Below are 21,511 nucleotides of genomic sequence, written 5' to 3'. Positions count from 1 at the left end.
TGCATAGACTTAGATTGAGAATGACAAACTTAAAACAGACTTGCATAGAGATGCGTAGACTTACACAAAGTAACGTACAAACCAAATGATTTACTGTTTACATAGAGACCAAAATCCTTGTGAGTGCCACATAAGAGCGCTTTACTGTGGGCGATAGTGTCTGATGATCATGGATGCTACCCATCGTGGTGTAATGGTTCATCATACCGATGTAACTATGGAGGGAAACCCATGCAAAACAAGGGGCGAAGATACAAACTCCACACAAAAAGGTATCCAAGTTGGGAATCGAACCGAGACTCTTCTTGCACCAAGGAAAGAAGTATTACCATAGCGCCACCCAGCCACCCAAATATAAACCCACACCACAGCCATTGCCACCTTACAGACCGCACGTCAGGGGTGCCCTGCTTCTATAGTTTGGGCCAGGTTCAGGCGGACGCCGCTGCCAGAGGGAGCGTTACCCTGGGTGCGGCCGTCCCAGGAAGGGGGTGGCGGAGCAGTGGTAGCTGGGACACCGCCCCGTGCTGGCTACCCAGCTGCGACTGGTACTCAATCCACAGGTTCTGCAGCTGCTCCTCCTCCAGAGGAGAGCGGTGCCGGGAGTTCAGCCGATTGATTTCAACCTCCAGCAGCCTCAACACGTCGACCTGCACGACAGTCACAGCCACACATCACGGATTATTACAGAAAACTGTGCGTTGCGGCACGGGATTATACCGGCCACAGTGCCGGCACTTGCGGGGTGCTGGGGTAGGCCCTGCACCACCAACTGTCCCTTTTGCACGATCAAACTCGACTCTTGCTAGAGGTGAATGACAGTTAAATGTGGGCCCCCACACGGCGGTTCTCTTGGCCACTCCATCCGAGAGGAGCCAGAGCGAGGCCTGCCTGCCCACAACACAGTTAACAGCAGCAGCACCACCACCAGGACAGCTTTTATGCTATCTCCACCACCCATTCCCTGCCCCTGCTCAAGGCCTTCCTTTTTAAAGTTAGACAACTGTGGTTTAAAGTGGTCATGCATTAGCTTGATCTGTTTGTCTCACCATCTGTTTCTACAATGGGGGGTCATGATAACTCTTGTAAAGATTATCCAAAAGGAACGATATGTTTGTATGAAGTTGTTTTGCTATTAGGGACTTACCCTGTAGACAATCAGGCAAAGTGATTTAGAGGGTTTTAGGCTTATCTTTTTTCTCTCTCTGGCTATTTGTTCTCTCTGCCTGTGTCCTCTCTTTTGGAATGTTCACACTTAAATTCTAACTTAGCAATCTTTGAAATACGTAATCAACCAGGCTATGCGTTAATTGTGTGTTGACCGACTCTCTGTGTTATATTACATCACATTTCGATATTTTGCGAGGTTATTTAATTTTAGTGTGCCTTTCTCCTAATTTTCAAGCTTGTGTGCCGTGCCACGTCGTCATCTTACTTGCGCAGCAGCAACACGTTGCCGTACACTCATTGATATGCTAATTTTCTCTGCCCCCTCCCTCTCTCCGTCCCCGCCCCCCCTCTCTATATTTAAGGGACCGTCACAGAAACGACCCCTCTCTCTGTGCCGATATGTGTCCTCTCTCTGTGTGTCCTTGTGATGTCTGTCTGCTTATGTCTGTCTATAGTTTTCTAGTTAGATTTTTATTGCTATTTCTTTTATGCCTGATGATTGCTTGTGTTGCAATCGAAACGTCGCTATTATTTTAATTTATTATTTTATTTTTAGACGTGACTTAACCGAAAGAACCAAAGAAGAAAAATATATCTTTCTATATAAAACTACATTGTGCATTGCATGTAGACAGCGAGGGGCTGGACGTGCATCCACCTGGCTGTGGGCAGCGCTGCCCTGAGCGTGGTCCCTCTCCTGCCATGCCTGCGTCGTGAAGCTCTCGCTCTTGGGACGCGCTGCGCGGGACGTCCGCCGCACCACTGAGGGTCGCTCGCACCCACGCACGCACAGCATACCGAATGTACAACAGCGTTCGCCGATTTCCGTGCGTCACCGACGCAGGCTGCGTGCCGCGCAACGACGTGTGGACCGCGCACCCTGCGGACGCTGGGCGACGTGCAACAGCTTACCGCGGTTGTTGAGGGGCGTCGGATGGCTGAGCGTATCCGCCAAGTTGTGAAAGAGGGCGGCATTTTTAGCGACGTCCAGTGCGACCACGGATCCGGTCTTCATCATAATCTCCACTGCCCTGCAGGCCACACACAGCAGGACGTCTGCAGAGCGGGGCACGTGCTCGAAGGCGACAGACGGGCAGGAGTATGGGCAGCCCAAGGGGGGTTTGTGTGGGAGGTGGACAGCCACGGCCGGCTAGGAGGGAGTCACGTTGGACTGTGCGTTGAGTGCAGCAGGCTCACTCGGTGGGAGCCACCGAGGTGACACTTCCAACTCCAATGGAATGTTTTTCCCGCACGGATGTTAAGTACCGTCTCATTTTACAAAGAACGAGTGCAGACAAACCCTGGCAGGGGGATTCAGACTGCAAAGCCTGAGCAATGGCTGTGAATGACCTCTGGGATTTGGGTGGTCATTTTCACAGAATACTGACCTGGACGAGGAGGTACTAGTGCATATTTCAAAGCCGTGTGGTATACAGTATCATTATTATTACTTATCCAGGGAAGCCTCAAGACTCATTTTCGGAAGGGTCCTGAAAAGTTTTCATAGCAGAATGTGATGCTGCTGTGTGTAATCCCAATTAAATAACTTGCAAATAATGTTTCAACATTGGAATGTTTTGGCCAATAATAGTTGCATTATATGCATTGTTTTAGCTGTGTGAGGAAACTGGAAAACCTGGAGGAATGCCATGCCGTACAGGGCGAGAAAAGACTCCACTCAGAAAGGTGTCTGAATCAGGCATCAAACCCAGGCGCATCTTGCTGTGAGTCATGACTGTTACCACTGCGTGACCCTTTATGTATGCTGAACTTATTTCGGACCGTACGTAGCCAACCCTGCTAATCGAAACACCGTGCACTCTGTCATATACAGCTTTCACAATCAGGTGGTTTTCGGTTCATTACCGTTTTTCTGAAATTCCGATCAAACTTGTTCCATTGATGGAGAGGAGCTGGTCACCCTTGGCGATTCTCCCATCCTGGCACGCACACGAGACATACAATCGGCACCATGCCACAGCCATCTGATCAACTTCCCACCACCCAACAACTGCCCCTTCTAACGATGCACTCATCCATATTTAAAGCCTGAACTCTCTCCAAAGTGAAGGATGCTGATGTGTCCTTATTACAAGTGTAGTGACTGACTTGGAGATGTAACTCTTGGAGGCAATTCTTTAATGAACACTGAGTACACGGTTACACGCTCTGCACTGTTACACAACGCTCTGTCTCTCACTTAAACGCAACTCTATATACTAGTTGCTACCCTACAACACAACGCTAGCCATCTGACACTGACGGCGCTGAACGAAGACAGCCAACTACTGCTAGCAGCACAATGATCAAGTGGATGACGACAGCGGCCAAGGCGAGAGCAGAGACGACGACGACGAGGGGATCTCACTCCAACGACGGCCTCGAGCCTTCGCTCGGGTCCCCTTTTATCCTGTCGGCGTGGCCTCGCTCCGCCCCGGCCACGCCCCCCTTCTGGAACCTACGAGCGGGCTCTCGGCGCGTCCCCTCCGTAACCTTTACCCTCGATGCCTCTTTGGTCTGTCACGTGGCCTGCTCTCAATCAGGGCTGCTTCACTCTGCAGACCCCCTTCCCTGCCAGCAGCCAGCGCTGTGCCACGTAGTGACCAATTTATGTCACTACAAGGATAGGATGCAGGATATTAGGACAGCACATGAGGAATTTCAACAGGCATCTCCCATCTGCCAGGTTGCTTTTAAGCGCATTCCTAAGATGTGCAGACAACACTATACACACTTTCTCAGTGCCTGTATATGGTGAATGCAATGCAATGCAGCACCACGTCACACGTGTGGATTTAACCGTCAGTAAAAACCTGTGGGTGAAGAGGGCTCCGAATTGGAGCTCCTGAATAATGAGCACAGCGGTTATGAACATTTGAGTAATCATGATAACAATATCTGCACCACAGCCTGGGGCCCAGTCGGTGGCTCCTGACAGGGACCACAGTACCTGACAACATCCCACGTGAACTTTCAATATCACATAGACCGACATAATTGTATTATTATCGAGTTATCATTGTGCTTGTTACCCAGGAAAGCCTCACCGAGTCTCCAGACTATATTCAGGATGGCCTTGCCAAGTATTTGCAGTCGGGGGCGATGTTGGTGCTGTGTGCAATCCCAGTTGAGTAATTTACAGGAAATGTTGCAGGATTTAAATGTTTGGCTGATACCTGTCACATTGTGTGGTTTATTTCCACTTTTAAACACAAACCTTACTGAAGAAGGTAGCACGGCATGTTGAGGGTGAGCAATGCCTGGTTATGTATTGGAATATACGGCCACGTTGGCGTCTGCATGCCATGAGAGCGATTCTCTTGACGGTGACGGCGTGCGCCAGAAGCACCGCATGTGACGGTGCGTGTGCAGTTGCTGGTTTGCAATGGCGAACACGGCGCTTACCAGGTCAGCGGCGCCACCTTTGATGATCGACTTGATGTAAATCCCGATGTTGGCCTGCCTGGGTCCCTGGAAACACAGGCATGGTTCAGCGGGCCGCGTTCAGAGTTAAAGTTAGTTATGTGTGTGGACGTGTCCGGTGAAGGGTCAACCTTAGCAGCGACGATGCTGAAGCCGAGGCCCTGGCGCTTCTGCAGGTTTATCTGCACAATTTCCGGTTCCCCCATCATGACGGAGACCTGTTGCAAAACAAGCCGCATTTCTCATTAAAAACCAGGCTACAGTCTACATTAGAGACTGCCAGTACATTCACAATACTTAATAACCAGGCTACAGTCTACATTATAGACTGCCAGTACACTTACAATACTTAAGAACCAGGCCACAGTCTACATTATAGACTGTCAGTACACTCACTCCGATTAAGAACCAAGATACAGTCTACATTAGTGTTTTTTCTTATTATTTATTATTTTATTTTATGAATTCCTGCATTCACGAAAGTTTAATTTATATTTAATTTATTTTCTTTCTACGTGACTTTACCGAAAGAACCAAGGAGTAGTCACGAAAGTTTTAAGTCAAAATGAAACACGACGTCAAACACAGCATCCCCACCTGTAGAAGGCCAGTCTCTCTGCTGATTAATGGATATTAATTAAATATTTAATGTTATGCTTCTTTAACCAGGAAAGCCTCACCGAGTCTTAACACCCTTTTTGAGGAGGGTCCTGCCAAGTTTTCACAGTAGGAGTGATGTTGCTGCTGCGTGTAATCCCAATTGAGTACTTCGCCAGTGAATTTTCAGCACTGGGATGTTTGGCCAATGCCTGTTACACTGTGCGGCTTTTTTAATCTATGAGAGAAAACCAGAGAACCTGGTGGAAATCCATGCAGAAAAAGGGCAGAACAAACTCCACACAGAAAGGTAACCGAGTTAGCAATCGAACCCAGGGCCTTCTTGCTGCGCGGCAAGAGCATTACGACTGCGCCTTCCTGCAAGCCCTGGCAGCTGCTCTTATTGGAGGGCAGAGCCAATCTGGCCCTCACATGTTGCGCACGTGTCACAGATGTTGTTATGGGTGGGGACATGAACTGCACTTCTGTGCACGTACGAGCATGGACATTCACGTGAATAAAGGCGTGTGAACTGCACGTGTCACCTCGGACAGCGAGTTTGCAGCGGAGCGGCGATCCGAGTCGCCGGAGAAGAAGACGGTCCAGGTTCCCGTCCACGGCTGTGGGAGCAGCTTGCACAGCCCTGCGTCACAGCGTCACAGCGTCACAGCGAGAGGTACTCCTCCTCACACCCAACCACACGCTAAGATAAAGATCCCCCGTATAGCCTTTAAGACTTTTGGGGCAAGTGCTGTTAGTGAGCACTCATGAAAGATAGCATGGCACATGACGGGGTTAGTGACCAGCACGGTACTCGGCCGCCTTTGTCTCTCAAGTGGCCATGTTTACCCGTCGCACCAGGTACTCATTTGAGCCGAGTCAACCGAGGGGAGACCGAGGACTGGTTCTGCGGGCATGTGTGCGTACTTACCGGCGAGGAGCAGGGGCTGCAGGAAGTGGTGCAGGCCGGCAGGGATGGCGGCGAGGCCCTCGCAGGCGTAGCCGTCCCCGGGCACCAGGAAGGGCAGCCGCAGCTCGAGGCTCTCGAGGCGACTCACCTCCTGCAGCTGGGACAGCCACACCGCGTCCGTCGTGTCGCGCGTCATGCTCACCACCTGCTCAATCACCTCCTGGGAGCGCAAACACACATGCATGTCCATACACACGTGGATACACTCAGACACATACCCACACGTGTGCACAAGATGCATGTGCAATAGATGCATGTACACAGATGCGTGCACGCACCAAGTTCACGTAAAAAGTTTTTTCTCGGAGCTGAATGTCATATCCCTGTGTCGATGGTGGTGCACCCCTGTAAACCAGGGCTTTGGTTGTGCAGCGCACATCATGAGCACTACATTCCCAAGCTGCAGGGCTATCCAGTGGCAGCACAGCAAGCAGGTTACAGGCCTGTCTGTGCAGACTGTTGCTTAGTCATTCAAGTGCCTAATCCTTTATTCTTTCAAGTCAAGTTTATTTGATAATGAGATAAGAACTTAAGAGACCAGGATGAGAATTCAAAAAACCAAAGTACAGCAATGAAGGAAATCGAAATTGGTGCCAAAATAACCAAGCCACATGAGATATTGAAAATATTGTATAAACATGAATGATAAATAATAAAAACTTAAGTTTGCTCAGAATAGTTTTAGACTGACAAGAACATAATTAACATTAAACAGATATGAGGTGACTTATACAAATATGTAAACAGGCACTGATACACGAGTCAAAAGCAATTGCAAAAGAAGTTATCATAAAGAATCGAGAGCTCAGCATCAAATTGCGATTAAGATGGGAGAGGAACCAGGAACATCCTTGAAGCGGCGGAATGCCAGGCGTGTGTGGGGCATTCACAGAGCACGAGTGAGAACCACGCGGTTCTTTTGTATCCTCGCCACAGACGAGCCGAGCACCGCGCCGGCTGTGGGGACACGGCGAGGCCTCTTGCCTGCGGTATCTTGGGCTCGTCGGGCGCGTACTGGTAGGTCTCCAGCAGGGCCCGCATCTGCAGCGAGTTGAGGCGGTAGCAGGTGACGAGGATCTCGCGCACGTCGCTCACTTCGTACTTGCGCATGGTCAGCAATTCCGTGGCCTGCAGCCGTGCAAGCACTCACTGTTAATGCCTCGATGCCGTCGACAAGCACTGACGTGGTGCCCTCGGTCAAAACGACCACGTACATTTCATTATGCACCGATCATCAATTTTAAATATCTCTCGTGTGAAATCACTCACGATTACATGGGAGATGTCGCTCAAAGATGACCTCTTTAGTGGCTATTGGGAGTTGCTACCGGCCAAGGTGATTTACATCTGCGACGTACAAACAACACGTGCGTGGCACGCTCCACCAGCGCTCACCACTTTGCGTTAAAGGCCATGGATCCGTCGAGGCATTTTTAGGGAAATTGTTGCTGGCAATGTTGCTGCAGCATTTTCGATTGTAACCCCAACCCTCGTGGGCAACTGGGACGGACAGCAACACGTGACTGCCTGCCATTATGCTCTTCATTTTAATGGCCGCTTCATTTTAACTGGGATCTGGATCTAATGGTGTGGTGAGATGATGTGATGGGCTATGATGGGCAACTGAATACCTGAAACATCTGGGAATGTTTCAAGAATATTGGTGCATTTTTTTGGGGAATTCTGAATTTCTCCCACGAGTAAAACTGGCCAAACATCCCAATACAGAATCATCCTGTGAGAGAGCCCTGATGCTTGGTGATTCTTCTCTGTGCTAATAGAGGACATGTTTGTCCATGCAGTGCGTTTGCTGTGACCTGCACGATGTGTGCTAGGTGGCAGGCCGCAGCCCGCTCCAGGCCCTGCCCCTCGGCCCAGCGCGCCAGGGGCAGCAGGCGGCGCTGCAGCGTGGTGGCCCAGTAGCGCGAGCGCAGGCCCAGGTCCACGTCGGAGAGCAGCGAGTTGAAGAGCCAGCCCGTGATGAGCGTGAACACGCGTGCAAATATCTGCACCAGCAGCGCGGGGTTGGTTTTGAACGTCCTCAGCATTGACATCACCTCCGTCAGCAGAGACAGCACTGGACCTGCTCACAAGCACCGCGTGAAGCGGTCAAGCAGAGACGAAAGGAGATGAGAGAAGCAACCCTCTAAGTTTGAAAATCGTGAAACACGTGTTACCACTTTGATAGCATGTGGCATTACCGATTGTCACGGGTGGCATGTCGTCACATCCCTGCCAGTTTAGCGTGAGACCTCACCTATCTGAGGTGCCCCAGCGGTCAGGGTCTGTGGATCCTGCAGGAACACGGGCAGGCGCACACTCAGCTCCGTCTTCAAGCACTCCACCAGGTTGCTGTGGGTCACAGCACACAGTGCACACATGGGTCAAGGCTGGAGGGGGTGGAGCAGTGAAGCAGTGGCTATTGCACTGCACAATGAACTTAGCAAGCCGAGGTTAATTCCTGCCCATGGTTAGCGTCAGTGGTGAGCGATATCCGAACCAGATCTGGGAACCCCTTAACTAACTCGCACCAACCAGCGCGATGAAGTCTACTCAAACAACCACAATGGCAAACACGGCATGGGGTGGCCTTCGTTAAACAATGGATTTACAAAGCTCTGCATGCGTTATATTTGACCAATTTTATAAGACTGAAAGCCCTGATGTGTTTATGTGAGTCACAGATCACATGAGGCACAGGGAAATGCAGCAGGCTAAGATATGGGGCCCTCTGCAAATTTTAAATTTCAATGAACAAAAAGTAAAAATGCATTAAATGAACCAGAATTCAAAGTCACGTGGTCAAAATGCACGGAGGCCAATTGCGGACCTGAATGCTGTGTGGACGGCGGAGGACAGCATCTCCTGTGCTGGGAGCGTGAGAGGGCGGAGGTCACCATCCTGCTCCAAGAAGTGAAGCAACTCTGAGGTGTTGGCCATCCAGAAACCGCTCACCATCATGTCCCGTCCACTGGCCTGAACGTGAACACATGCACACATGCACACACAAAACAGCCAGTGGCAGGCATGCAAGATGCTGCAGCGCCCACTTGTGGATAACGCAGTCAAAATTGCAGCACATTGGCAGAGGAGACATTTGACCGCCAAATAATGAAATTAATCACTCTCAAATGATGACAAACAGGAAAAAGGCAAGGAAGCCAAGCAGCCAACACAGCCGATGCCGCCGACACCACCACTACCTCGTCACCATCACCTCCTTCTGCCAAACCCGACAACAATTCAACCATCTAGCTTCAGGTCTTCATCTTGGTCACAAAAAAAACAAGATCATATAAAAACTAAACCTAGCAGTGGACTGTGATTAGAAAGCAATCTCTCATGCTCCCAATTAATCCAGAACTTCTCCAGTTGAAATCAAGGCCTTAGTGCCCACGGAATGTTCCTGTTTGTGTGATTGTCACATGTTCTTTTTTGTGTGACTGTGGTGCCGTGAAGTGTGCGTGTGAAGCTATGCACAGACACAGCACAGTCGCGTGCCCATGCCCACCTGTACTGTGCCCTCTATGCGTGAGGCCGCTCCCTCTGTGAGATGCGCTATATGCTGGTGCCGCCACCGCTGCTGCTGCTGTGAGGGCAGGGAGCAGCTGCCCTGGCTGGACAGCAGGAAACGGCAGGCAGAGTAGATGGTGTAGGCCGGTCCCAGGCTGAACGTGGGCGGGATGTCCAACGGGGTAGAGGTCACCGCATCCAGGAACTCCTCCTCGGCTGAAAATTCCATTGGCAAAGCACAGAGGTCACAGGCCTCGTGATAGAAGAGCAGGGGGTGGAGGGGGGAAGTGGCAACCTTCACGTGGCGAGTGCTACTGCCATTCAATTACAGACATGTCATCATCCAGGCAACACATTGAAAAGCAACATCGAATGGAACATGACGTCAACATCCCAATGCAATGCGTGGCTATTGACAGGCCCTGGGCACAAGTCAAACAGCCTGCACTCTCTTCTGCAACTTTCCCTGGCATTTGTCATTCTCTTGATGTCACAATTTCTCCCTTTGTTCAAATAATCCAACATCTTCATCTTTCTGCCTTTTGTTATCTACCATTGACCACATACATCGACTGCCTACAGACTATCAATGATATTATATAAAAGACAAATATATACAGTTTTTTCTGGATTATCAGACACACTTTTTCCCCTGTATTTAAATGCCAACATTGGTGGTGTGTGTTGCAAACCGGCGTGTGAGACCGGATTTTTGCAACTTTATTAACAACAGGTGCAAGTTTGACTTTGGTAAATATAAATTACCAGTGTGCCTTACCTCTGCCAGGAGGAGGTGATCATTGCCGCTGTGTGGAATCCCAATCGAGTAATTTGTGGTGTAATATTAGAATTTGGCAAATTTGAACCATGATGCCGGAACACAATGGCCTCCTAATCATTTCGGGGCGGCCGCCGGGCTCGAACCACGAACCTCTGCAACGAGTGGGTCACATTGTGTGCAGGGCGCCCACTGCCCACTTCCAGGCGGCAGTAATGAGAGCCGGCCAGGAAGGAAGGCGACCAAGGTGCCGGTGAGTGGTGCGAGTCGGCAAGGAGAGGGATGGAGGGAGGGCCGCGAGTGGTCATGGGAGCGCCCCCCCCCCCACGAAGAGGAAAGCGAAGCAGAGGGAGAGTGAGGAAAGGAGACCGCGATGATGGCCGCGGCTGCAGGAGTCCTCACCGTTGGAGGAGACCTCCACGTAGACGGGGAGGCAAAGCTCGTAGGCGTGGAGTCGCTGCAGCGTCCTGCAGCAGAAACGCCACTATGTTCAGCACTCGGCCTCCATCGCACTCAACAAGCATCGCCATGCCATGGTAGCAAATCACTCAGCGGTGAATAAAGCGGATATAGTCTGGCATCAGACTGAAGACTACAACTCTGGACGTACAGCTCGTATACTCCACTGCAATGCAACCATTATTCAACCCCATGCCTATATGTCTCTTATAAAGAAATGAAATCACTATAAACGATGACCTTCATCACAGTGCAGTAATTTAAATAACTATGAATATGGTGGCTTACCCTTCTGATGTAGATGAGGAAGGCTTCTCTCTGTTTTCCTGCTCACAAAGGACAAACTATAAGTGCACAGCGTCACACGAGCGTACCCCTGTCTCATCAAGCACGCAGGGCCACGTTGAACGAGCACAGTGCCCATGCGTGGTCGTCGTCGGGGCCGGCGCTGTCATTGTGGTGCTGGGGGGAAGCCTGCACTGCCAAATGTCCTCATTGTCACCCCCCCTCCCTCCTCCCAAGGTCACTCTGCTTAGTGGTGAATCACTGCACCGGTGGCCCCCCCACAACAGCTCTGCTGCCCCCCATGCGTGAGCAGCTGGAGCCGGGCCCGGTGGTCGTTAAAAATCCAACCGCGCGTTACCGTGGACCCAATCAGGTGGATGGCCACAGACAATGTCCTGCCCCACGAGTCTAACAACGACAACGACACTGACTCCTGTGTCTGTGTGTGTGACAGAGACGCAGGTGCTACATTAGACAACGTCTAGGGGCCGTACTCACGTGCTGAGGGAACATCTGAAATAAATTGCATTGGCTGAGTGATGCTTTGTCCTTATTGTTGGTAACAGAGACAGCACAGGTCATTGCCAACACGTGCGTGACGAAGTGGTATTTACATTCCAGTGTTTATGGCCGAGTTATATCGATTGATTGATATTTAATCACCATAAACATTTAAGCCATGAATACGTTTATAGATTCTTATTTTTTATGAAAGGCAACAAAAGAAAGGAACCTCTCTGAGACTCAAGGTGATATAAGCACAGGGCCCGAGATGGGAGGAGAGGGTGAATGCCATCAGTTAGAAGGTTGGGGAGCTCTACCTGTTCCACAGACATGGATTCAAATGCAGCTTGTTTCTGATATAACTCCGAAGTCAAGGCATTCCTGAAACAAAAACACCGGGATGCATTTATCGAATGGTACGGGTTTATTTTTTTTACATTCACATTAAGGTATCGGTGTAAGCCAGATAATTTAGAAACTGCATTTTAGCTCCAATGGTGTTGGTTCGAGCGCATTGACTTTGTCGTGCATCTGCGTAATGTCCTTACAAAAACAAAGATATAAAATGTCCGGGTGCATGTTACTTCTCACCTGAGCTGGACTTTGCTGTGCTCTGGTCCTGACAAGGGCTTGCTGAGATGATCCCCCTGTTCCAGGGCTCTGGTCCTGGCTCTGGCTCTCTCTGATCCCCCCAGGCCTTGTTGGTTGAAACCTGGGCCTAGACTGGGCTCCCAGGGACGTGGCTCGGGCTGTGAGACTCCCGAAGCCACCGCGCTCACGGCTGATTCTGAGAAGCAGAATCCAGCGGCAACAGCTCTGGGTGCTGTTTCCACGAATGCCCCCTTCGCTTGTCGCATTTCGCTTTGTTCAATTCCCACAGACCCGTACCGATGCCCTTGCGGCAATGAGGGCTGTGCTTGTGGTCTATGCACATCCACTTTTGCTTCCGTTGAAGGTATCCTCAATCCCAGCTCGTTGTGCTCGAAGCCAGCCACCATAGGCCCTGACGCTGTGAAATCCGTGTTTCCAAAGGCCATCATTTCCTGTTCCAGAATGGAGCCAGGTCCGTACACAAATTGCAGGAGAGTGCCCGACCCTAGGCGCACCGTGTTCCCATTGTGCAGCACCACAGGTTCATGGACTGGCCGCCCATCCACGTAAGTGAGGTTGTTCAGTGGTACGCATGGCACCAGGGTCACCACCCCATCTTGTTTATGGACAAAGCAGTGGCGAGGTCCAATACCAGGCCCATACACCTGCATCTCATAGAGTCATAAAACATACACAGTACAGCAGCACACATTGTTAAAATAATTATAATTTATATTTGTGTCATTCTTACAGCACAAGACTATCATAAAGGAAGGTGCTGTGTTTCACAGACACAGCCTGCAATTGAAATTTATAGAGAAACGATATGCAGTTATTATGCTGTAAAAAAGGGGAACCCATAAAAAACAAGTAGGGATTTAATATTTGTATGAACATCGTGTTTGCATTCATGGTGCAGAATGTCAAATCAATGACATCAAATTTTGAGATGAAGTCTGGACTATTTTTTTTACTGATTGGGAATGCAACCTGAATGTAGTACCCCACCTTGATTCATGCAAATATTTTCGTGAGCATTCGTACTTGTATGTTTGTATGTATGTAGGCGCTCGATGAAACCACTTGCCCCAACAGTCTGGTAAGGCTATCCAGAGGATCTTTGTCTTTGTGTATGTATATATTGGGGTGCGGTAGTGTCATGGTTAATTTACTTTCCCACAAATATGGCGACCCAAGTTCGATTCCCGCTCAGGGCCAACACCAGTGACGATTATCGTAACCAGTCCTAGGCCTACCCTAGGTCGACTCAGCCTTAAAGAAATGAGTAACTGGTGCAGGATAAATGTCACCACTAGGGAGACAAAGGCGGCTGGGCGTGGTGCTAGCCACCCACCCATCGTGTATCGTGCTGGCCTTCATAGGTGCTCGCTAGCAGCACTTGCCTCAACAGGATGTTAGGGCTATACGGGGGATCTTTGTAAGGGCGATACAGCCGGAACGACGCTCACCTGAATGCATCGGTCTTGGTGCTGTTCACAGCCAATGGCCGTCTCCTCACAATGCAGAAAGAAAATGCGTTGAGATCCTCCTAGAGAGACACAGACGTGAGAAAAAAATTGTCATCTGTCTTGCATTGTTAATGAGTTCAAGTTGTTGGTAATTTCTTTGCCAATTTCATCGCTGGAGGGACGAGAGATGGAGAACATCGATTAAAGGCCACTGTCACCAAGGATATGGAAAGATTTTTTTTTATAGAAATCTGCATTAAAATTATTTCACTAATTACATTTTTTCTCCATTTTGCGTTATGCTTCCCTCTTACGAACAACACTAATAATGTCAACTTGTACCACGCCGCCACCGCCACACAGGATTCACTCGCTCTGAAAGAGAGAAACTTTGCGGTGCTCTACATACGACGGTGTTATCGGCCAATTAATTCGTGCTTACTTGTGGGAGGAATCCTGGAGCACCCAGAGAAAACCCACTGATGCAGGGGATAAACACACCATCCCATACAGAAAGAGCAGATGAAGTCCATATTTTTACCGTACCACCATGTCCTGGAAAACCAGAGTATGGAACTTCCGCAACGCACACAAGAAGGGAGTTTCACAACATTTTTGGTGTAATCCATCAACCCGAACTGCCTTCAGTGCTGGATTACAAGGCACGGGCAGCAGAACCACCGGCGTCTATGCCATGGCCGCGCTCACCTGGAGTCACGTCAACGAGGTAGGGCAAGCACTGCTCGGTGCCCTCCACATCTCCGCCTTCGCAGTCCCCCTGCTGCTGCTGTTGCTGCTGTTGCTGCTGCTGTTGCTGCTGTTGCTGCTGCTGTTGTTGCTGCTGTTGTTGCTGTTGCTGCTGCGTGCTCGTCGGCCCATACGAGCTCTGTCGCGTGACGGGGGGCGTCACCTTCTCTCCCCAAGACCTTCGCCTCTCCCTCTGGCTGCCCCCCGAGAGGCTCCTCCTCAGCTGCAGAATGGCCTTGCCTGCACTCGGTCGGTCGCGAGGTCACCCGCGCCATCGTCAGGTTAATAATTTACGACGGCGTTTATCATAATTGTTATGAATACTGTACGCACCGCAAAGCCACACGGAGAGTGAGCATATTTGTGAACCCTTGAGAAACAGAGTTAGCGGTTGTTAGAGATTACTTTGTTGTGTTTGATGGCCAATTGTGCTAACTGCTGGACCAAGCTCAAGGTGGCCTGGTTGGGGTAAAAGGAAGGAATGCACATGGATGGGCAGCTCCACGATGTCGTGCATGCATTTCAGAGAGTTTAAATATGGGGTAATAATTAGTATAACCTGGAAGTGGATTTTCACTTGGGCATCGTGTGTCATCCCATTAGGGTAAGAATGCAGGTAAAAATAATAATTTGTGCAGGCTTCTTGACAAGGTGAAAACACTTGTGAAATGTCGTGGTATCGGACATACTCAGAGTCACTTATTCAGCCACGCTGGGATGGTGATGGTGCATTCAGCTTTGTGCCATATCAAACCATTGGTATATGTCATGCCACACTCTCCAAAACTATCACTACAACTACCATCAAAATGACCCCCCATTAAAGTATTATTCGGATGATTTGGAAATTTTGATTGAGGCCACCTAATTTGCGGAACTAACCAAATGCACCCAGATGGTGACCACACCGGGCCACATGGATGCGTCCATATCCACTAGGTAGCACCCGCAGTGTGACGTCTACATATCCACTAGGAAGCACCCGCAGTGTGACGTCTACATATCCACTAGGAAGCACCCGCAGTGTGACGTCTACATATCCACTAGGAAGCACCCGCAGTGTGACGTCTACATATCCACTAGGAACCACCCGCAGTGTGACGTCTACATATCCACTAGGAAGCACCCGCAGTGTGACGTCTCCATATCCACTAGGAAGCACCCGCAGTGTGACGTCTCCATATCCACTAGGAAGCACCCGCAGTGTGACGTCTACATATCCACTAGGAAGCACCCGCAGTGTGACGTCTACATATCCACTAGGAAGCACCCGCAGTGTGACGTCTACATATCCACTAGGAAGCACCCGCAGTGTGACGTCTACATATCCACTAGGACGCACCCGCAGTGTGACGTCTACAGTGAGTGTGACCTCTCACCTGGGGTGACCTGTAGAAGCTGTCGCGGCAAAACTGTGAGATACAGAGTGGGGTTGGAGCTCATTGGGTTGGAGGGTGATGAGTGAGACCCAGAGAGTCGCTCAATGGGCTGAACACAGCCGTGAAGGCAACTTGAAGGCCAGTTTAAACTCAGAGCAGAGATACAGGAAGGAGACAGGAGATCAGCCACTAGATAAATTAAAGGGGCTAGCTATACTTTGGGAGTGAGTTAAATAGAGTGATGAAAACCTATTTATCGCTTTTTGAGGCAGTCGCTGAGGACTTTTGCCACGAATGCATAACATCAGGACGCTTGTAGGAATAGAATATCACGTAGATAGAAAAGCAGGTCATCAGCAACAATTGGACCCAGGGGTAGCATACCTTCCGCGTGTTGCAGAGGTTTGTGGTTCAAATCCGACAGACAACCCTGGTTAATACGTTTCTATCACTATATAAACCCTGCTATGACTAACCACGCTACCTCTCTGGTCTCTCTACGTGCTGTTAAGAAGGATCATTGCTATATACTTTATCTTGTTAAGGCAGTGGTATTTACGATTGTGTTGAGTTGTGTTTTTTTTGTTATTTGTGCACCACTGCCAATGCAGCAGCATCACCAAATATTTAGTTGTGACTATACCACTGTGTAATGTACGCTACCTCCACATGGCATAGTAATCAAATGTAATAACAGTGCAATTACTCCATTAAATAAATGAAAACCAATAAATCCAAACGTGTCCTTACTGGTTTCTCCACACACAGCGCCTACAATTTGCAGCAAGGGAACTAAGGCTTCGTAATTGATGACTTACACCCAGAGATCAAGACTTTATATTTATCAGAAAATTAATTCATCCTAATTAACTGGCTTCAAATGTTTAACTCTAATAAACCTATTTCAGCCATGAACGGTACTTTAAATGTGTAAACATTGAATGTAGGTGCCTACACCGGAGATGTCAAATTTATTATTACGTAGATATGGCGGCATTTGTGAATTATAATTCCTGGCAGTAGCTGCAACCATTGTCAACCTGTTTCAACTTGAACCAAATAAAATCTTTGGCAGCTGCAGCAGCAGCTCCAGGCAAACCCAGAAGCCAGTTCATCAAAGCGCCACATTGAGTGACGGTGGGAGGGAGGGTGGGGGGGGGGGAGCTGGTCGTCAGCCCTGGTGTATGTGGGTAGCGAGGGTGGTGGACCCACTCCATGGTCACCAGGCTCAGCTGCTGCTCTCAGAGTTCACAGAGCGATTGCTGCTGAGCTTCACCATGGCCATGCAGCGTGGTGTGTACACGTGCGGTGAGTACACGTGCGGTGTGTACACGTGCGGTGTGTACACGTGCGGTGTGTACACGTGCGGTATGTGCCACTCTGCGTGAGTGTTTAATGTGCAAGGAGCGAGGGTGAACTGTGTGCACAGAGAGTGTGCGGTTGTACCGGAGGAATTCTTGAGGCTCTGCAAGGAATCCTGGTCATTGTCTCTGACCTGGTCACTCGGGCTTTCACAACCGTCCACCTGGCAGAATAGATATTTTCTCTTTGAGTGAATACAACCATCAACTACAACAACATTGAACAACTTTTTGCATTAAACGACACAGCTAAAGACACACCTTCTGCACAAGAGCAGGCAAGACAATTTAAACTTGACAAGCCAGATAATGTGTGTGCTTACTACAGCTGCTGCATTATTTTTCACAATATGGCCATTATCGTGACATCAGTTTCCCAGGCCTTGGTTACCAAATCACGTTTGCAACAAATAAAGAAGCAGATTCTAGAGACTCGCTTTGAGAAGCATACACAAGCACACACTTACACACGCACTTACGTGCACCTCCACAGACACCTGCGTACCCACACACAGCACGTCTCCCTCACACACACACAGCACGTCTCCCCTCTCGTCGTGTCACTGTTTCGGCTGCCATGGGCAGTGCTCATGGAGGACTGCGTCTGGAGGGTCACACGAGGGTCACACGAGGGTCACGCACGGCGCCGTGGCCGGTGCTGACGCCTCTCACCAGCTGCTCACCTGGGCCGGCTATGCTGAGAGACGTTCACATAACAATCGGCCATAGTGCGCTCACCATTACCATATCACTCCCCCTATACACCTCGACATTCACTCACACACCCATGCATGCACAAAAGACAAAGATCCCCTGTTCAGCTTTCACAGTCTGTTAGGTCAAGTGCTGTGAGGTGCACACCTATGAGGGCTGGCACAGCACAAGAGGTGGCCAGCACCACGCCCAACCGCCTTTGTCTCCCGAGTGTCAATGTTTTACACTGCACACCAGGTACCACCTTGTAAAGGCCGAGTTGACCTACGGGAGGCTCGGGACCAATTCAGAAAATAGCCACTCAGAAATACAAAGATCCCCCTAATAGCTTCACTAGACGGTGAGGACAAGTGCGCCACTCACACAGTCTCACATACACTCACATACTTGCACTCCCACACACTAATTCACGTCACACATACCCTGCGGCATTCCACTTGCGCACATCGAGAAATCTGTTGTGCTGCTACTAAAGACTCTAGGAAGTCAACAATGACGAGGAAAGTTAACAACAAAACCTACATTCAACTGGGGGGTAAATGATTTAGATGCATCAGTACTAAATGAACATGATCTTGAAATGAATTGACATCATTCAAGGTAGCACGCAGGTGATGGGTTGATAAAAACATTGGCTGCAAGTGTTTCCAGAACTCGTCGGGCCGGTATGGCGTGTGCTGTGAGCTCAGGGGAGGGTGGTTTCTGCTGCTGCTGCACCCCCTGTGTGTCCCTGTGTTTCAGAGGTAATCTCAAGGCCATTCTCATCACAAGTGTTTAAATGGGCACAGAGTTGTTTACCCTGCCAACGTAAAACATCAGTCGAGGCTGCATCACAACAGCACACCGATGTCAATTCCATCAGGAGGAAATTAGTCAGCAAAGTCTCATGGGACATTTAAGACATATCCATATTACACTGTTGAGCAACTTGACTTGGCAGATCGCTCAGACTGTTGGCAAGGCACTGAGGACTTCACAAGGGACCGACAAAAAAACGTCGCATCACTGGAGCCGCTTTTAACTCTTTTGGCGACACTTCCCGTGACGCAATGGGCATTGCCCGATCTGTGCAATCAAAACCGAGCCAATGAGAAACCTCCACCCGCTCCCTCACTCCCCGTCTCGACAATCAAAATCAGAATATCATGAGAATTAGAATATGTATTCATACTGGAGGAATCCGATGAGCTATAAAGCTCTTTGTCAAAGATGTCCAGACAAACACTGTCACAGCCAGCCTCCTCACAACCCTCCTCCCTCACACATTCACCACTTTCACATATCACCCGATGTAAATTAAAAACGTAACAACAATTATCGTAACTTAAAAACTACCCAAAGTAAAATGTATAATAGAGTTCAGTATTACACATATATATTATGTCCATAGCTTGGCATTCATAGCACAAACTCAGATTCCCCTACGCAGATTCCACTGTTTAGCTTCGTTTAAACCGTTTCTTAGGTTACTTTTCGCTCCACATTCAATTTGCTTAGCTTTGCAAATTACTTTCCCTCTCCTGACTCCAGTTTCTCAATGAGCTTGCTCAGTCGTGCGGTTTATATCCGATAAAAAAAAACCTGGTTAAACCACCTAAACACGAATTCTTATTTTGCCTGCTTCTGTATATCGCTCATCCCTTGCCTTGGCTCTGCCAACTCAGCCTGCTTCCTCTGCTGCTGTTCCTTGTGGCCATCCCCAGTAGCGAACGTTAATGTCAAGACCTTATCTACTGCTCCTACAGCTTAAACAGTGCCCCATTTCGTCTTCTATTTTCACTTTTAACATATCAGATTTTTTCTGTCCCAACCACTGTCATTTTGAATCCTTCTCAGAGTGTGGCAATTCACTGAGTATTCGGTACAACTCCTTCTTGTAGAGTGGGTGGCAATGATTCATGACTCGGGTGCCTTTCTGTGTGGAGTTTCTATTTCCTCCCCCTGTTCTGCATGGGTTTCATCTGGGTTCTCCGGCTTCCTGCCATAACTAAAACACCACACAGTGTAACTGGTATTGGCCAAAACATCCAAATGCTGAACAATCACCTCTGCAAATTACTCAATTGGGATTACACATCATAGCAACATCATCCCCTACTGTGCATACTTGACAGGGCCCTCCTGAAAAATAATCGTGAGAATCAATCAGGCTTTCCTCACTGAATAAGAATTAAAGTACCTTGGCAGGTAACGAGGAAGTTGGTTTGAGAATGAAGCTCCCATGGTGACCTTTGGGGTTCCAGGCCAGCTGTAACAAAAGTGGCCTCTCAGCAAGTCCCAAGCGCCGCTCACCTGCGGTGCACAAGCGCGCGAGTTCCATTAACCTGCCGTCACTGCGCTGCTTTCCCCTAACACGAGGCATCGTCACGTCAACCTGCAGCTTCCATCGCACAAGAACTAAACACTCGCAATCATCACAATAAAACATAGTTTAAATATTTTAAAATTGTATATGGCTAAAATCTGTGGATTAAAGCCTTATGGAATAATCGTGTTATGACTAAGAGCTAAAGTGCATTCTTATTTAGAAAATAATCCACAAAATTGGCCAGAGATGGAAATGTTTGCTTCTGCAATCCCTGAGGTTCCGGTCTCTACAACAGCCATGCAAGAACAGCAAGGCACGAGAAGCAGTGTCCGTGCCACACACTGCGTAGACACACCCATCAGGCACACTTACACTATCTGACACCATTCAAAGGCTAATTAACGCCGTTCTGCCAAATCTGTGTGTAAGGCAGCCGCCACGTGACCGGTAATCCTGGTGAGGCTGCCGTGTAGTCATGCTACTTGCCCGGCAGCTAAACTGGGCCGACTCGCTTTTAGCTGCTCCGAGCAACGCGGCGAAATGAATTCCACTCGCCCTGCCAGAGGTGCTGCATGCTGTCAGGAGCTGCATTGCGCAAGTTTGCACTGTACTGATGAAACGTGAACGTGGAATATGAAGTTGAAGACAAAATATGTGTAGCGAAATAATCTGCTAACGAAAAGTGAGTATCTGTATGAGAACGTTAGTAATCTGCACATTTTCAGGTTTTATATAAAATCAACGTAATCAAACTGCAATTCACCACATTTGAAACATTTCTGTAATATCAAACGTGTGCAGTTGTAAGAATGTGTTGTATACTTTTTAAATCTTAATTATAAATGTTAAAACATAACTTAACAACACTAATTTGCAGCTCGTCTCTGAAGCGGGAATTTGCCCACCTTTGCCAGGGAGCAATTCAAAAATGCCGTAGGAGTCGAGAGGAGTCTGCAGCTTCTCTTCCAGGGCACGCAGGACATCGACGGCGCTGCTGGAGCTCGTGACGCGCACGCACGTGCTGTGCACCCTGCCCACGGCCCCCTCGGCCTGCACTTGAAACCGCACCACCGCATGGAACTCCAGAGCCTGCACACACACGGGGCACATTTGGCGGTGTCAATTGAGGAGGTGTGCACTGTCAATATGCGCAGCTTCGCCGGGCAGCAAACATGGGCTGTGCAACCAGACCTTTCTTCACACGGTGTGAAGGTGAAGTTTCTCCAGCGGTGACATTTTTCGT

The 21,511-nt window shown here is 49.1% G+C and overlaps 1 protein-coding gene across 3 annotated transcripts in view; it reads right to left on the bottom strand.

Annotated features, from left to right (window-relative positions):
- LOC144729548 (afadin-like) overlaps positions 1-21,511 on the bottom strand; it is a 30,903-nt gene that overhangs the window by 6,858 nt on the left and 2,534 nt on the right. The window contains exons 2-23 of one of the 3 annotated variants that reach the window (XM_078609873.1): positions 21,174-21,357; positions 20,140-20,252; positions 17,332-17,410; positions 14,468-14,746; positions 13,760-13,839; positions 12,291-12,955; positions 12,017-12,080; positions 11,199-11,236; positions 10,854-10,918; positions 9,672-9,889; positions 8,991-9,136; positions 8,418-8,512; positions 7,978-8,243; positions 7,145-7,288; positions 6,122-6,320; positions 5,736-5,833; positions 4,725-4,811; positions 4,576-4,641; positions 3,037-3,110; positions 2,083-2,201; positions 1,829-1,932; positions 465-650 (exon numbers count right to left, since the gene is read on the bottom strand). In XM_078609873.1, coding sequence (XP_078465999.1) covers positions 465-650; positions 1,829-1,932; positions 2,083-2,201; positions 3,037-3,110; positions 4,576-4,641; positions 4,725-4,811; positions 5,736-5,833; positions 6,122-6,320; positions 7,145-7,288; positions 7,978-8,243; positions 8,418-8,512; positions 8,991-9,136; positions 9,672-9,889; positions 10,854-10,918; positions 11,199-11,236; positions 12,017-12,080; positions 12,291-12,955; positions 13,760-13,839; positions 14,468-14,746; positions 17,332-17,410; positions 20,140-20,252; positions 21,174-21,357 — 3,369 coding nt within the window. Of the gene's footprint in view, positions 1-464; positions 651-1,828; positions 1,933-2,082; positions 2,202-2,894; positions 3,111-4,575; positions 4,642-4,724; positions 4,812-5,735; positions 5,834-6,121; positions 6,321-7,144; positions 7,289-7,977; positions 8,244-8,417; positions 8,513-8,990; positions 9,137-9,671; positions 9,890-10,853; positions 10,919-11,198; positions 11,237-12,016; positions 12,081-12,290; positions 12,956-13,759; positions 13,840-14,467; positions 14,747-17,331; positions 17,411-20,139; positions 20,253-21,173; positions 21,358-21,511 lie in introns of those variants that run through there. The other 2 variants (XM_078609874.1, XM_078609875.1) reach the window with 2 other exon arrangements.

This window comes from Lampetra planeri, chromosome 33, assembly GCF_965212315.1.
Source record: "Lampetra planeri chromosome 33, kcLamPlan1.2.h2, whole genome shotgun sequence".
Classification (NCBI taxonomy): Eukaryota; Metazoa; Chordata; class Hyperoartia; order Petromyzontiformes; family Petromyzontidae; genus Lampetra; species Lampetra planeri.
This window is presented reverse-complemented; position numbering and strand designations above follow the sequence as displayed.